The sequence below is a fragment of the Pezoporus wallicus genome, unplaced genomic scaffold (genome assembly GCF_028554395.1).
Source record: "Pezoporus wallicus isolate ANWC-B61680 ecotype Strahan unplaced genomic scaffold, APGP_CSIRO_Pwel_v1 contig_227, whole genome shotgun sequence".
Classification (NCBI taxonomy): domain Eukaryota; kingdom Metazoa; phylum Chordata; class Aves; order Psittaciformes; family Psittacidae; genus Pezoporus; species Pezoporus wallicus.
The window spans coordinates 5,233,977-5,250,057 of NW_026635704.1; the positions used below are offsets into that span (position 1 = coordinate 5,233,977).

At 37.3% G+C, this 16,081-nt stretch overlaps 1 protein-coding gene across 12 annotated transcripts in view; it reads right to left on the reverse strand.

Annotated features, from left to right (window-relative positions):
- Positions 1 to 16,081, reverse strand: part of PTPRM (protein tyrosine phosphatase receptor type M) — a 471,112-nt gene that overhangs the window by 266,982 nt on the left and 188,049 nt on the right. For all 12 annotated transcript variants that reach the window (XM_057397502.1, XM_057397501.1, XM_057397499.1 and 9 more), the window contains one exon: positions 15,666 to 15,959. In XM_057397502.1, coding sequence (XP_057253485.1) covers positions 15,666 to 15,959 — 294 coding nt within the window. The remainder of the gene's footprint in view (positions 1 to 15,665; positions 15,960 to 16,081) is intronic.

Sequence of the window (16,081 nt, forward strand, 5' to 3'; positions counted from 1 at the left end):
AAACTTTTAAAAAGTAGACATATAGGCAAACTGTTGGCATAGAGTAATCCGGCAATTGATTTAGCTTCAGCAGTATATTACATATATACTCCTCGAAACAGTCTTTGAGAGCAAGCAAAGTGTTATACTTTAACCCTGGCAATGACCCATCTAAAAATGAATTAACAAAGTCTGAAAGATTAAGGAGACATTTGCCTTCTCTTCAGAGTTGTCGTGGTTTAAACCCAGTCAGGTAATTCGTTCGCTCACTTCCCCCCCTTTCTTGCCCTCTCCCTGCTCTCGGAGGGACGGAGAGGAGAATCAAAAGAATGCAACTCCCACGGGTTGACATAAGAACAGTTTAGTAACTAAGGTATAACACAAATCACTACTGCTACCACCAATGATAATAATGATAAAGGAAATAACAAGGGAACAGAATACAACACCTCAGCACCAGCTGACCGATAACTCGCCCCCCCAGCCCGACCAAGCACCGACCGATACCTCCTCCAACCCTGCAGTCTCCCAGCCCTTCCGGCTAACTCCCAGATACATCCTGGGCATGACGTGCTGTGGTATGGAATAGCTCTTTGGTCAGTTTGGGTCAGGTGTCCTGTCTCTGCTTCCTCCTGGCTTCCCCTCCTCCCTGGCAGAGCATGAGGCTCACAAAGTCCTTGGCCAAACCAAAACATCTCTATCAGCTCTGTTCCCGAGCCGAAAGTCAAAACACTGCACTGCACCAGCTACCAAGGAGGAGAAACATGACTGCTACTGCTGAACCCAGGACAAGAGTAACAACACATTCTGCTCAGATTGAGAAAGTCAAAGCACCATCTCATATATTATAACACAGAACTTAATCAACAAAGACCTAAAAGCAAGGCTTTAAACAAGGTGTTCCTGACCTCAGTTTTGAATTTGGCCCTTCCTCCGTAATGATAGACACTATCACTGTGCCAATAGCCTGAGCAGGTCTTTACCTATTTTATAATAGCAGCAAATCTCACCTTCATCCTAGAATATTTTATCTTTATCTCCAAAGAGACGTGGGTATTTACAAAGACGCAGGAGGTAGTCTCCCTTACAAGCATTTTCTCATCAGTGAAAAGCTAATTAAACTTAAAAGATTAATTTAAAAGCTGCATTAAAAGAAAAAAACAAAAATTCATTTGGAAGATGAATAAGAACACGTTGTTTGGATCCTGCTCTGAATCAGCCTCTTGCAAAGCCTTTATCTCCATGCTGACTACACTGAGCAGCAAAAGCACAGTTTCTGATAGCATATGTAAAAGCTGGAGGTAATTCTCAATTAGCAACCCATACTTCTGCTAAATCTTAAAAAATACTTTTATGGGAGTAACATTGTTTCCATAGGCACTAAGCTGTCTAAGAAACTACAGTGTTTCCTCAAATTACTTACAGCAATTCTTTGGAAAAGTCAGCAGAAAATTTATTGTGAAAATATTGACAAAACCTTTCCAAGTTTGACTGCGGAAGGCAAAATTAGTCTAGTGTTACTGCCTATATTTACTTTCCCCAAAATAAAATCACTTGAAATAACAGCATGATGGTAATACAATTATACAGCATAATCAGATTACTTATTAGTACCTTGAAAACAAACATTGCTTTGCTACTCTGATTACTCCTGATAAATACCACAGACTTGCCTTGGAATTTCTTTTCCTGCACTAGATCATTATTAGTGAAAAAAAAAAAATCTAATATTATTTGAATTCATGCTTTATCAACTGCGTTTTTCAGGATTACACCTACATAACCTATTTTGTAATACAGTTTATATGTGAAATGCTACCTAAAACTAGTGTCAAATATGATGAATGAAATGGGAAAGTTAAGGAGGAAAGAAGCTCTCTCCATGGATATAAGAAAAAGAAAATGCTGGAAATCAGCAAAAAAATGCAAGCCAAGGTTGGACTGAATTAATGAGCTTCAACCAAAGCAACAGACTCAAGGGTCTCCTTATCCTCATCTAGAAAGCTTCCATCTGAAATGAGCCTCCAGCCACCCAAGTGTTAACTTTCACAAGTCTTAAGCTCTAAGTAGGTAAAGGTTTAGTGATCCATAACAGCTTCTGCATCTTCCTTCAGGCTGTCTCATTCTAGAGCAGTCTTGAGTTGCAGCACATTTCAGCTTTTTTTTTTTACTGGAAAAAGTCATTCCAGTCATAATTTCAACATCTAATACCACTGCAACACTGTTGAAGCCTTTTTCCCTCTTCCAAACAGCCATAATTGCAACTTTCGCAATCCATAGAAACATAAAACTGAAAATAAACAAAAATTGCTTTTCTTCTACATCATGTGCCCTGTGCTTTTAACACAGCATGACAAAATTCTGATTTGAATTTGTTGTCATTTTTGTAGAATCCAATAAAAATGGCATCACATTAAGTTTCTTTAGGAAGAGTATTTGAGTAGCATATATTCTTTAACATTTTCTACCAAATAAAATCAAACCTATTCACTACTACTTTAAATGACACTCAATGTATTTTATTTTAGGCAGGCATCAGGCAGTGCATGTTAAAATAAAGCAACTAATTATCTCCTGAATTGCTTTGGTAACCTTAAATTTGGTGTTTTGTGTGAGAACGAGTACAGTAATAGGAAGTACAGGCCTGCAGATACCAGTACATATACTTGTCACATATATTTCATTATCAGTCTCTTACCAACTCTTTGTGTTAATTTTGCTGAATGTTAACAATTTAGACTGAAACAACTATTCTTCCACTTTCATCATGCTGGAAGATGGTAGCAAATATAGTTCATTTTTTTCTAAGAACGAGTTAAAAATTATTTTATCTGATATTACATGTCTTTTCACCATCATTTGATAGCTTCAGCATTCCTTTAAGGCCAGAAATAATCTTGTGCAAAAAAATTAAGAAAAAAGAAATTGGTTACCTGGGCTCAAAAAAATAAACCTAGATTTAAGAGTTGTAAATCTGAGCTGTAACTCACCATTTATGTACAATCTAAGAATTTTTATAAAGATTTTCTTTACTCTGTTGCTGAGCTCTACTAGATGTGCCCATTTTTTATCTAGATAATAAGCTATTCCCTATGAAGAAATAATTCAATGTTTATGTGTATCTATAATGTACTCATGTTCACTAAATTCCATGAGGGATGCCTTTTTCTTCTTCAAGCATCTTTAAGACACTGCAAAGGCAGAATATTGTATCACCCTGCCATTTCAGTATTTCAACTTGTCAAGTCAACTGATACTAGACTACAGTTGTTACAGAAGACATCTAGGGCCATGCCACTTAAAACTTCTCAATAACAGAAGACAGCTCAAACCTTCAAATTTTAAGGGAAAAAAACCCCTCTATTCTGATCTGCTGAAGAACGGTCCATCTATAAAGCTCCAGATGCAGAATAAACCCTAAGATGTTATCTAATTGCAAACTGTATAGTTTTAGTAATCAGTGTATGTATCAGCTTGCAGAGTTCAAAGCCTGTTGTCTGAATGAAAAGAGACTACAAACTGGCCTCCACTACCATTCAGAAAGCAGCTACTGCACAGTGTGAAAATGAATACAGAACAGTAATTTTCTGACAGGTTTTTTAGATATTAACACTGACTGCTTTCATAAGCAATGGTCTATAAGTCAAAAGACTAACAGTAAAGCGGTAGTACACACAGAAGAAATGATCACTTTGAATTTTAGCAGACAGTTTCTGAAAATCGTTGTTATGAAAATCACCCATTTTCAAGTCAGTTGTTTCAGGAACTCAGTGCAATATTGTACATTAACTGCTTAGCAGACAGTGTGTCACTGTAACACATAATAAAATAAATTAGCTTAGGAAGATTCATGCCAAACTATTCTGTCATGTTAATTGAGCAGAAATAGATTCATTTATTTAACAGATTCACTGGTAAGATGAAAGGCAATTTTACTTAGTCAAGAGTCTAACTTTTCTGTATATGCAAGCATCACATTTTGAGATTAATGGCATATACATTTCAAGTAATGAAGAGATAGTATAGTAAGAGGAATCACTATACAATTAGACTTGTGTCTAATTAACAGTGATAACAAAAGCACAGAAAATAATTCTGTAAATACAGAGCACCAATGAGCATATGGACGAAGCGTCACCCATTTGTTGGTTAAATGAGAATGATTCTGAGCTTTGCAGTTACCTTTGAAAATCTGGTGCCAAAACTTTTTAAAATACTGATCTTTGATGGAGCTCCCTTTGAAGGATTATGTAAAAAATGAACAGGGTAGCTTCATAATGTTTTAACTAATTTTCTTTGAGACCACAGTATCGGAAAGCAAAGGGTCCGTTTCAGTCAATAACTGGAAAGTCTGAAAACCACAATATGTTATCACTTCTACTGGTAGCAACTCTGTTCTAGATTAAATGGAAGTTGGTAAGATGACCTTTAGAAAGATCCTACTTCTACATGAACACTCTTAGATATAGACTGAGACAAAGTTAATGTTAATTAACAGAAAACAGACTGAGCGCCCTATCTGCATGATATTGCTCTGAATTACTGCAAGACTTAATTCAACCACCAAAATTTTTCATCTCCTTTTACAGTAAGTGAAAAAATAATGAGAAGACATTTTCATTTCTTTTTAAAACAACAATGCAATGCTATTTGTCAGTGAAAGGTTTTTTTGACAAAAGAAATGCTTTCATTGATTATCCTGAATTATAAATTATAGCTCTCTAATTCTTCCTCTTATAAATGAATACTCTTCACAATCCAGCCTTACATGTCAGACAAAAAAGATGAAACTTTTATAATGGAAATTTAATTATAGTACAATTTTTGCCAGTTGTCATTCCAAGGCCATCTATAATTACGCTCAGGTCATTAAAAGTTATTTTTTTTAATTTACTTGGCCAAACATACCAGTTACACATTGGTTCATCCTCTCAAACTCAATGCTGTACAACCGTAATTAAGTAAACTATTGAATTTTATTTTTTTTAGCTAATTGCAAGAAAAATATCTGCAGAAACAGTCAAAACAAAAAGTAACTGACAGACAATTTGATTTTTGTTTCCAAAGAATATAACTTTTTTAGAAATGAAAAGGTGCTTCTGCGGGTCAAGAGTAAACACTATTGCCTTTTTGTTCTACATGCATTTTTCCCATATGTATAATACTAAAAGATACCAGTCCACTATAAACATCATTTTCTACTGCAAAATTTCTGAACCAAAACATTTTCAGAGGGCTCTGAATCATGAATTAATGGATAAAACTGAACTCTACTTCTCCCAAAAGAAAACCTTTTTTTCTTACGAGGAACTGGATCAAGCTGAACAGAATGAATAATTATGAACCAAATGCACAGATAATTGTTAATGCATTTAAAATAATAAAAAGAGTGCTCAAAGCCTGGTATATATTGAAAGACAAATGCAGACATCAGAAGTATAAAATTGAAAACACAATTGTTAAAAGTATTTTAGATGGTTGGTCATAATTCTCATTCTAAAAAAAGATCACCCTATGGATGAAAAAGCATACTGAAAGGCAAGACCCTTAAATCAACTTCATTGGCAGTCTTATTTTGCTCTCCATTTTCTTCTTTTAATACAGTACTTCACAATAATGCTATGCACAGCATCTCCAATTTTATTTCCTTTTAGATATTTAAGTAAGTATTTGTCTGCTCAGTGTCTTCATAATCAAATGTTCTATTTTCTTTGGGCCAGAATCCATCTAGCCATGTAGATACAGTCTAGCAAAAAAAGAATATAGAGCAACTTTTCTGTCTGGAATGTTTGTTGCCTGCAAGAGTCTGGAAGAATCTCACTTCCACAGAGATGCCCATCCCTGTGTAACCACCACAATCAGCAGTAATTAGGTGGATTACCAAACAGAAACATTCTTTTAAATCTATCAGAACAGAGGTCTAGTGCTCTCTGAACTGTATGAAATTTGTTACTCTCTAGTTAGAAACGTGATGTACACTCGCTGACCAGAAGAGATACTTGAACTGAAGGATGGCGTTACCTATTTTCAGTACTGCAGTGACCCAGCACTCTGAAGAGATTTTTTTTTCTTCCAAAATCAAAAAATAACTTCATCAGCATCTGTCCTGATTTCAGCTTTAAAACTAGATACCTCATCTACAGTCCACGCTATAAATATGTAATTGTACTTTATGGCAAAAAAGTAGTATCAGAAAAGCCACAACTCACAGAACAGGCCCTTCTTCCTGGGAACTTTCAGAAGGTTGGACTAGAATCAGTGTACAATTCTACATTTGTAAAACAAACAGCTTTGCAAAGCCAAAATGCCTCCCAAGCACTGAAAAAAAGAACGGAAGCACCTGAGTGGTGTTATTGTGCATTTTCCTTTGAAGTGAGGCAGAATTAATGTACCATTCGTTCTGCAAACCCATGATTCTACTTTTTTTGTAAAGTATTTAAAAAAAAACAAACAAAACTAAGAGATTTCAGTGTTTCTATGTAAGTTCTGGATGTTTCATGCTTCACAGATGCTCCAATAGAATTGTGCAGTTCTGTGTTTTCACAACTGGCCAAAGATGCTATGCAAGCTAGCACATGGTCTAACAGTCTCAAATAAAACAGTGAGCCTTAAAATAATAAAACAGAGGAGCATGCCTGTCCATGCATCCATCCATCTCTCAATCCCCTTTAAAACCACTGGCATATTTTATCCAAATCGACTTGGATCATATTTAAATTTGATGCAGACCTGCTAGAATTTAATTCCAGAAGATGAGAGAGAGCCAAGCTAGTGCACTCATTCAGGAGGCTCAGGGTAGAGAAGCAGAAGTCTTAACATCAAATACTGCATTTGACAGCAGACTCCTGGTTAACTGAGCGCTGCCTCCTGCCTTGCAGGTCTGTCATAAGGGCAAATGGGATTACCGTCAAAAGGCGATGATATTTAGTTGACAAATCTTTCAGAAATGAGGCTTCCATTGTCCATGGGATATCTTACTTTCCTGGCTCGTAAAAGAGAGGGCTCAGAATTTCACCCAACTGTTCGTGTTTTTTTTAATTACAAAACCTGTTCTTCAGAGCCTAAGTCCCCTTTGGTCATAGGGGTGATATATTCATACATGTATATAAAGGAAAAAGAGAACTGGATTGATGGGGATATATATGTGTGTATGTATACAGACATATACACACTCTCAGGCACACATAATTAGTTATTCTTTTAGACATAAATTAAAGAAGCAAATACACTTTACCCACTTCAAATGTATAAAAGATTTTGCTTTCCTTTTGGATAAAACCCTCTCTAGTGACTAAGAGGAAAAGCTATCCTTTCCCATATCATTTGCTAAAGTGAAGTTTGCCTATAACAGGAAGGCAGTATGGTACAACTGGATGTGAAAACTGGAATTACTGATGTGAAAATTGCCCCTCAGAAGAGGGGAGAAAGTGCTCAGCAGAAAGTTTTTAAGGATAAATTCAAGGTACCCATGGAACTTCACAGGGAAGGCACCTATACCCAAAGAATTCCTTTTTCTGTATTTCTAATTCCTTTTAAAAACAGAGAACTGTGTGCATATAAATCTTCACTAATAATACTCCTGAAAACAGAGGTTCAATGCATCCATGAAACAGCTCATGTTCAATTTGTTCAGAACAGAATAATCCTAAGTAATGCGCTATCAATATTTATCACAAGTATAGCTAATGTACCATTACTATGAAAGGTGCTCACATACCAGTCTTCTGTTTATAACAAGCGCACTCCCAGCTTAACATTGGTTTTTTTTTTCAGACCATAATGTGAAATTTTTCACAAATCAAAGTTGGGTAAAATTGGGTTTTTGAGTGGGCTGTTTTTGTTTTTTTTTTTTGAGATTATCCTTAGAATTGTCCTTAGAATTAATAAGAGACTGCAACAAATGTGAAGATGGAAATATGTCATAAGGAGAATCATATTATCTAGTTTTTCTCAAGGGTCATTATGTTTTCTTTACGTTCCCTCTACCTGGCAGATGTGAAATTAATAGTTTTGCCCCTCAGGTTTGCTATAAGATGGTGAAGGTTCATTTGTCTCAAAGAGCAGGCTAATTTCTTCCTCTGTAAATGTTTTGAAATGGGAATATAATAAAGCGAAGAACTAAGTCTCCATTTATATAACTGGTTTTCACATGACCAAAGACAGTCCTACCTGGCAGTTCTTTATACAAACACAGTGTTCACCCCTCCATTAACCCAAATATTATTGTCAGAAAAGAATCCTAAATGCTTCCCCTCATTGTAAGGAGAGGCTCCTCAAAATAAACCAATCTGACATTCAGGTTTAATACTCTTGTGTCTTCATCATCACTAGAATGTGTCTATATTTCTTATACACTCCAGCCATCTGTAGTCCAATCAGAGAGGGCCAACAGACCTTCACAGTAGTTTCCCTGTCCCCTTCCCGCTCTCCCCTTCAGGTGATGGGGAGGGAAAATGTTCTGTTTCTCCAGTGAGACCTATGGATTCTGTAATTAAACCGAAAATATGTATTTAGTGAGTAATGACAACACAAAAGCACAGGGATTAGTAATTTCTACATAACACCAGCTTCCTTGTCTGCTGCTGTTAGGAAAAGTGTTTGTATTCACAGACTGAAGAATCACAGAATGGAGAACTGACCTGCAATTTCCCTTGCGAGTACCATGTCCAGACAGCTTTTGAGTATCTCCACTGCTTTCCCCTCTCCTACCAAACCATTTCATTGCAGAAGGCTATCGGGTTCATCAACCATGACTTGTCCCTTGTGGACCCATCCTGATCATGCTTTTGTCCTTTGCGTGTTTGCAAATGGTTTCTAGGATTGGTTGTTCCATCACTTTCCCAGGAATTAGGGTGAGGCTGACCAGCCTGTACTTTCCTGGGTCTTCCTTCTTGCCCGTCTTGAAGATAGGAGTGACAGTTGTTGCAGCTGCATTAACTTTCATGAACTTAACCAGACTCACAGAGGGGAATTTTGCACTGTGAGATGAAAAGGAGATGTGGATTGAAAAAAAAAACCTATTTTTTTTTTATGGGAGAAATTTATGTTTTTTTTTTTTTCCTTGACTCAAGATCTCCAATAACACCAAGGAAGGCTGTTTTGTAAAACAGCATCAGAGGTCAGTAAGGAACAATGGGGATCCTAGTTTCCAGGCAAGTGGCTGCCAGGGAAGAACTTTCCGACAGTAGTTACAGCTGGACATCATTTGTATTTTCAGTAGGGCCCTTTCCAAGAATAAATTCTTCTTGTTTCTAAATCAGAGGGAAGTGACAACTGACAGAGAGACATGGATATACATCCTACTAGGTAACATTTTCTTGGAATTCTATTAAAATCTAAGCGCTTACTTTCTGCACATCCAAAAGCTGCGATTCACCTGCTACGCTGCAACAAAAAACAATACTAGCCTTTACCCTTATGAGAAAGTGAGCCTTATATGAGAATGATTTGTATACTGGAAAGGTATTAGGAAAAGGATGGTATACGATACAGTAGGAATTCTCAATTTCAAATTTCTTTTAAAACTGTAATTTATTTTCACAATAAAACCCATACATGAAATGTAAGTTTGCTGTGGACTTCCTGTTCTGATAAATCAATCCAACCTCCTACTAAAGTTTATTACATCTTCAGGTTTTGAATGGTGACCTTAGAAACACTATTGAACTTTTCCATGGAATATAAAATGGTGCAGTATCTGCAACTCTCCTCCTCAGGGTGCAGGTGTCCGTGATCTGAGGTCTAGCTCTGACACAAAACCGCTGCACAACCTTGTTTCAAACTTCTGAGATAAAATTGCAAAGTTTTGAGAAACAGCTGTAGAAAAGAATCTGCACTATAGCTTCAAGTTGACATTTTCTTATGATCTCAAAACTAAGCCATGGTAAGACTTTGTTATATGCCTGAAAAAACTTGAACATGTTCACAGACAGTCCCCCAAGGTACAACAACAAGAAGGAAGAACTTAATTCCCAGTGACACAAAGATTCTCCCTCCTTTCTTGAGACAAAAGGGTCAAAAGATCCACAGAAGCCTGCAAGGACAGAGAAAGGCAGCCACCATTTCAACCTGAAGAAGTTCTTAGGAAGAAACTAATTTCCTAATAGTGATATAGAATGGGGAAGATCATGGAAATAAGCAGTACCACTGAGACTGAAGACATGCTAGGGCATGAACACTGACAAAGGGAGAGACTACCTACAGAACTGATGACAAAAGAAGAGGGTAGAAAATAGGGAAAATCAACTACGAAGATGACTGAGCATTCAGAATGTCATACACTAGGTGCTGCAGACTGTCCACCATGTAGGACTTGGCAAAGCGCTCCATGTCATGGGGTAGGAGGGAAGGGGTGGCATAGAGTACTCTTTGGTGTGCCAGAAGCACACTGATTTTGCATGCAGGGCTCAAGACAGGTGCTGGCCCGTACCACCTGCCTTAAGATACTTTTGTCTCTTGCAACCTGATGCAGTTAGAGAATGTATGACAATACAGTACTGTGTAATTTTAGGGACTATTTAAAAAGTCCCTACAGTTTTTCAAATGGCTATAGGTCTTATATGCTTGTAAATTATGACCCCTTTGAAGAAGAGTAAACAGGCAACTTAGTTGACATTACATAATCAAAAGAGGGTTGTTGCTCTGGTCCACACATGATAATTTTCACAAACTGGTAATAGGAGAGAGGTCTTAACTGATCAGAGGAAAGAGGATGTTCATTCCATCCCTGTTCATTCACTGTTCAATCCAGTGAGCATTTTGGCACATGCAGATTTTTCTTCACAGCACGAGTAGATGCCAGCACAGAACTAGCTATTTTGACACCTTGAAAAATTACCCAGCTGAAGCCAAAGCAGCGATCAAAATGCATAAAATGAAAAAGAATAATCTTTAAGAGTGGGGATTTGAAGAGTTCCTTTCCTCTGTTCTTCCAGATTGCAACAAGCCTTCCAGGAGTAACAGATAGTTTACAACTAACCTGCAGCAGTGAATCAAGAGCTCAGTTGTACTGTGAGTAACAGCTTTCCTCCTGACAATCTCTGGTGATAGGGTAGAAGAGACAGCAAAATGAACTATGTTAATTAAGACATTCCTGTTACTTCCTTGTACAAGGAATGTGTGAATTCTCTGCCTGGAAAATTATTGGTTAAATTGTCAGTGACTTTTTTTGCAAATATCCCAAGGCAATAATTGTGGTTTAGTTCTGACTGTTAAAAAAACCTCACAAATTGGGGATAGTCCATCAGAAGTTTCTTTCATGGCAGTCTTTTACTTCTTTTTCAATTTCTTAAATTACAGTAGAGTCTTCTGATTCAGGAAAGGAAAATATGCTGATTTTCTAGAATTATTCAATATGTCACAGTGAAAAAAGAAACATGATGAGGAAAGTTAATGATTTTCCCTAGAAGGCCTTAAAAATCCTCTCCCTTAGCAGGAGAAAGGATTTTATTTTATTTTATCTTCCTCCAGTAGCTTGCTTTATGCTATTTCTGTTCACCAGTGGATTCAAGGAATGACATATTGTTAAAAAATAAAGTTTCCTAATAGAGAGGCTATAGCAGTTCTGGATTTTCTGGGAGACTGTTTTAATTGGGGCACTGTCTCACCATTAGAGTGCAGGTACATACACTGGATCAAGATTGGTATCATGCAATCCATTTTAAAGACAAAATATGCCGCAAAACATTGAAATAATTCTACCCACAGAAATACTGATACAGATAAGGGGAAACTACAAAACACTGTCTACCTTATTAATCCTTCAACAATCCTACGTAGGTTTTACTATGGGCAGTTCTACTGGGTTTGGGCCAGATTTAGAGATTTGATTCTGGATTTTTTCAGGCACAAGAGGATTCCCAATCTACTTCAGTAAAGCATAAGAGCGTTTTTTTTATAACTATTGATTCTCAGATCCTCAAACTTATTATATCCCATATGGCAGAGCCACTGTTGGTTCTGTGCTTACATACAAGGTGATTCCTTCTGTTCAAATATTTGTGCAGCTATTTAACTGCTAGCAATGGCTGGGTGGTTGAGGTCTCTATAGTAGTAGTTGACGTTGTGAGCACCACACTAAGCTAAAAGTCTTACTCCTCAAATAACAGTGCCTTTAGTGTGCAGCATTCGGGTATCCTGCTCCTAAATAGTGCTAATTGTGTGTGACTACTCTGGAATCCTTATTTTACAACTATGCCAGAGTCGAAATATACCTCAGAGTAATTTGAGATATGCTGTATGATGGAAATGTTATGTCATGTGTCTCCTGATGGATATTCTTCCCCTCCCCCCCCCCTTTTATTTTTAATTGGCATCACTCTTCTAGGATCATAACACCATATGAGACAGTTGCAGGAAGAGGAAGCTTTGAGCACAGCAACTGGTGATTCAAATTCCAGACAACTAGGTGAGGTCTTGATTTCAGATCTTGAAAGGAGAAACATTCCTTTTTCTAAGTCTGACTCTAATGTGGTTCCACAAACCAAAATCCACAATGGCCAAAATCCATTAAACTCCTCTTTTTCAAACCTGAACTCCACGGTCTAGGTTTAATCTAATCCGGACCCGAATGTAATTCCTTGGCCTTCCTGAATATTACACTGGAAAAGCACTTACATTTGTATTACATTTCATCAAAAGGAAGTCAAAGCACTTTAGAAAGCATGTAACTGCTCCACTGAGGTGATGCAACCAAGTCTGGAGAGATTTTTTTTCCTTTGCATTCTAATTATAGATGCTTTTATTTACTAAAATTGCAGATAAGACTTGTCTATTACAAGCCTCTGAAATCTCATTTTGCTAAAATGAAAACATATTTCAAATGCTTTGGAGAAATATTAAGATTATTGAATATCTAGCATACTGCTTCAAGTCTCCAAGTGGTTCACTAGACCCCTAGGGAACAGGCAAGCAGCATACAATTATCACAGTAATTAAAAAGGTGCAATGACTCTCCTCTTTAAGACTCCTGCTTTATTAATTCCATGGTATGCTTTGGAGACTGGCATTATTTTACTCCTACCCAGCTTAATTATACTGTCATTAGTTTATCAACATCTCTTTTTAAACCCTTGGGCCACTTATTTGCATGTCACATTTGCTAATAGTTAACCAATAACCACTACACCTTCAAAGCAGGATCTTCTGCTGTAAAAAAAAGACAATTTATAGAGATGGATTTAATATCATCACACAATTTACATTTTTCAGCCAGCCATCACTTTCTGCTTTTAATTGAAAAGAGTTACCATTTAGCTTAATGAAAACACAAATAATGCTGATGTATTACAAGGCATTACCAGATAATAAAATACTTCCACTACATAACGGTTTATGACTCTGAAACCATGTTTTAACACTTAACAGTATGCACCACTGAAAAGACCAAAAGGATATGATGGCCAAAAATATAACTAAACTTGTGGACTTCTCTCTCTACTGAGTCTGGCTGGGGTGGAATCAATTTCCTTCACAGTAGCCCGTATGGTGTTGTGTTTTGGATTGGTGACTACAAGAAGATTGGTAACACACCAGTGTTTTGAATGCTGCTAAGCAGTGCTTGCAGGCTTTCTCTTTTTCCCACTTTGTCCCTGCAGTGAGTACACTGAAGGTGGAAAAGAGTCTGGGAGAGAGGATACAGTGGGAACACCTGACTCCACCTGACCAAAAGGATATTCCATACCATATGAAGTCATGGTCAGCAATCAAAGCACAAGTAAAGGAGAGGAAGAGGGGAAGTTCATTCTTATGGCGTTTGTCTTCTCAAGCAACCATTACGTGTGCCAAGGCCCTGCTTCCCAGGAAGCGGCTAAACACCTGTCTGCTGACGGGAAATGCTGAATAAATTTCTTATTTCACTTTGCCTGCAAGTGCAACTTTTGCTTCACCTATTACACTGTCTTCATTTCAAACCATAAGTCTTCTTGCTTCCTTCTATTTTCTCCCTGTCCTGCAGCAGAGGTGACTGAGTGAAATGGCTGTGTGGGTACTTGGTTGTTGGCTATCAGCCCACCACATTCTAAGCCTTCAGCACAGACAGGTTCACTTACACAGCACTCTATGTTATATTATGATCAAACTATGAAAAAACTGTTTTAATTAAAAAAAACTGAAATATTTGTGTATTAAATACATACTTATCTTGACTAGACAGATAATTTTACATTATTATGAAAGGCATAGTCACCTAGAAAGCCTCCTGATAGGAACTCTAATTTTTTTATGCCTCACTTTTGACTAAGCTAAAATTATCTCGGTCTAGTAAATATAAATCTTATAAATACTAAATACTTAACTGTTATGATAACAGTACTGCTTTCTGGTATTTTTCATTAAATACTTCTTTCCAGTAATGACAGTAAGAAAACAAAAATAATATAAAAGGGTTAGTACTTGTATAAGCTTGCATCTTCAAAACGTAACACTGGGATTCTGACAACAACTATTTCATTCTATGTTTGGTATTTTACCAGTCAGTTCACCTAAAATGCCATTCAGCCACTGACAGGTGGCCAGGTGACTTCACAAAAAGTAACTTTACTCTCATATCCAATGGAAATACATGAAATCACAGAACCATAGAATGGTTTGGGTTGAAAGGGACCTTAAAGCTCATATAGTTCCAACCCCCAGCCACTGGCAGAGACATCTTTCACTAGACCAGGTTGCTCAAAGCCCTGTCCAGCCTGGCCTTGAACACTTCTAGAGATTGGACGGCAACAACTTCTCTGAGCAACCTGTTCCAGTGCCTCGCCAACCTCACAGTTAAGAACTGAAGTATGTGATTTTTCTTGTTAAAAAGACAAATAATACTAAGTCATTCTTTAAAAGATTAGGATCAATAAGCTAATACCATTGGCTTAGTCCTATTTCCTCTACATACACTTCTGCCTATCTTCCACCAACTTTACAGCAGCGGAAAGAAGATTCAAAATACTAACGACAAAAAAAAACAACCCTCCAGGTCAGAGTATACTGTGAGCAGTTGAATCCCAAATTAATATCACTGCCAGTCTTCCTGAAAATTACTGTACAATTGCTTTTGTATAATAGGTCTACTCTGAATTCTTTTTACAGAGGTCAGCACTATTAATTATAACATCCAAAACAGGAGCCAAGACTGCTACCCAGGAAAATAAATCACACTACCTCACTTAAAGAAAAGACATGCTGTCAGTCACTCAGGAAAGCAGCCCTTTGCTAAACCTCATCTGCTAATTGAGACTTAACAGTGCATACTTTTGCTGTTACACGGGATCTCTTTCCACTTTGTCTGCAAGTTTGATATATCTGACACTGAAAAAAAGAAAAAAGGAACTTTACCCAAAAGAAAGAGAATTTTTATCAGGCTTGGGATACTAGGGAGAAAAAAAAAAAAAGGGAGAGAGAGAAGAAAAAAACAACCTGGGATCAAACATAAACTGGCAAGGAAGGGGTGTAATGAAATGGAGAGAGCTCAGTGCATACCTGACAATAAAGAATGCACAGGCATCTCTACAGTGGCACTGAAGGTTGGCTTCAAGGTCATTGTAGCTGACATACACCAATAGCTTATACTTAAAGGCATTCAGTCTTAGATCCTGCAGCCTGATGGTTTAAGGTACACAGTAAAAACTGCTAGTGAAATAACTTACGTTTTCAACCCTAGAAAGATGCTTACAAATTTCCAGTTGCTTTTGAGTACTTACCAGCACATTTTGTTCTTGTTCTGAGAGCTGGGCCAGGAGAGCCGGTTCCTCCTTCACCTGGTCTTGTAAGTAATACGCTGATTTCATATTCTGTGTCAGGATCCAGGTGCCCAATCTTATAGCTTGTGGAGTCCACAGGTTGTATGTCATACCAGCTTCCACTTGAAGTTCGATACTCAACTTCCCTTTGAATAATGGGTCCATCCCCATTGATAGAATTGGCATTCAACTGTATCCACAGGTAAGTTGCACCAACAGAGGACAGCTGAGGTGGAGCAATGGGAACTGGTGGCTCTGAAGCATAGCAAGTTACAAAAAACAGCAATGATTACACTGTAATTCTTTTCTGCTTCTAAAACATTCAAATAAGCAATGTGTTTTGCACTATATTAGAGTTGAAGAATCCATAAAACTAG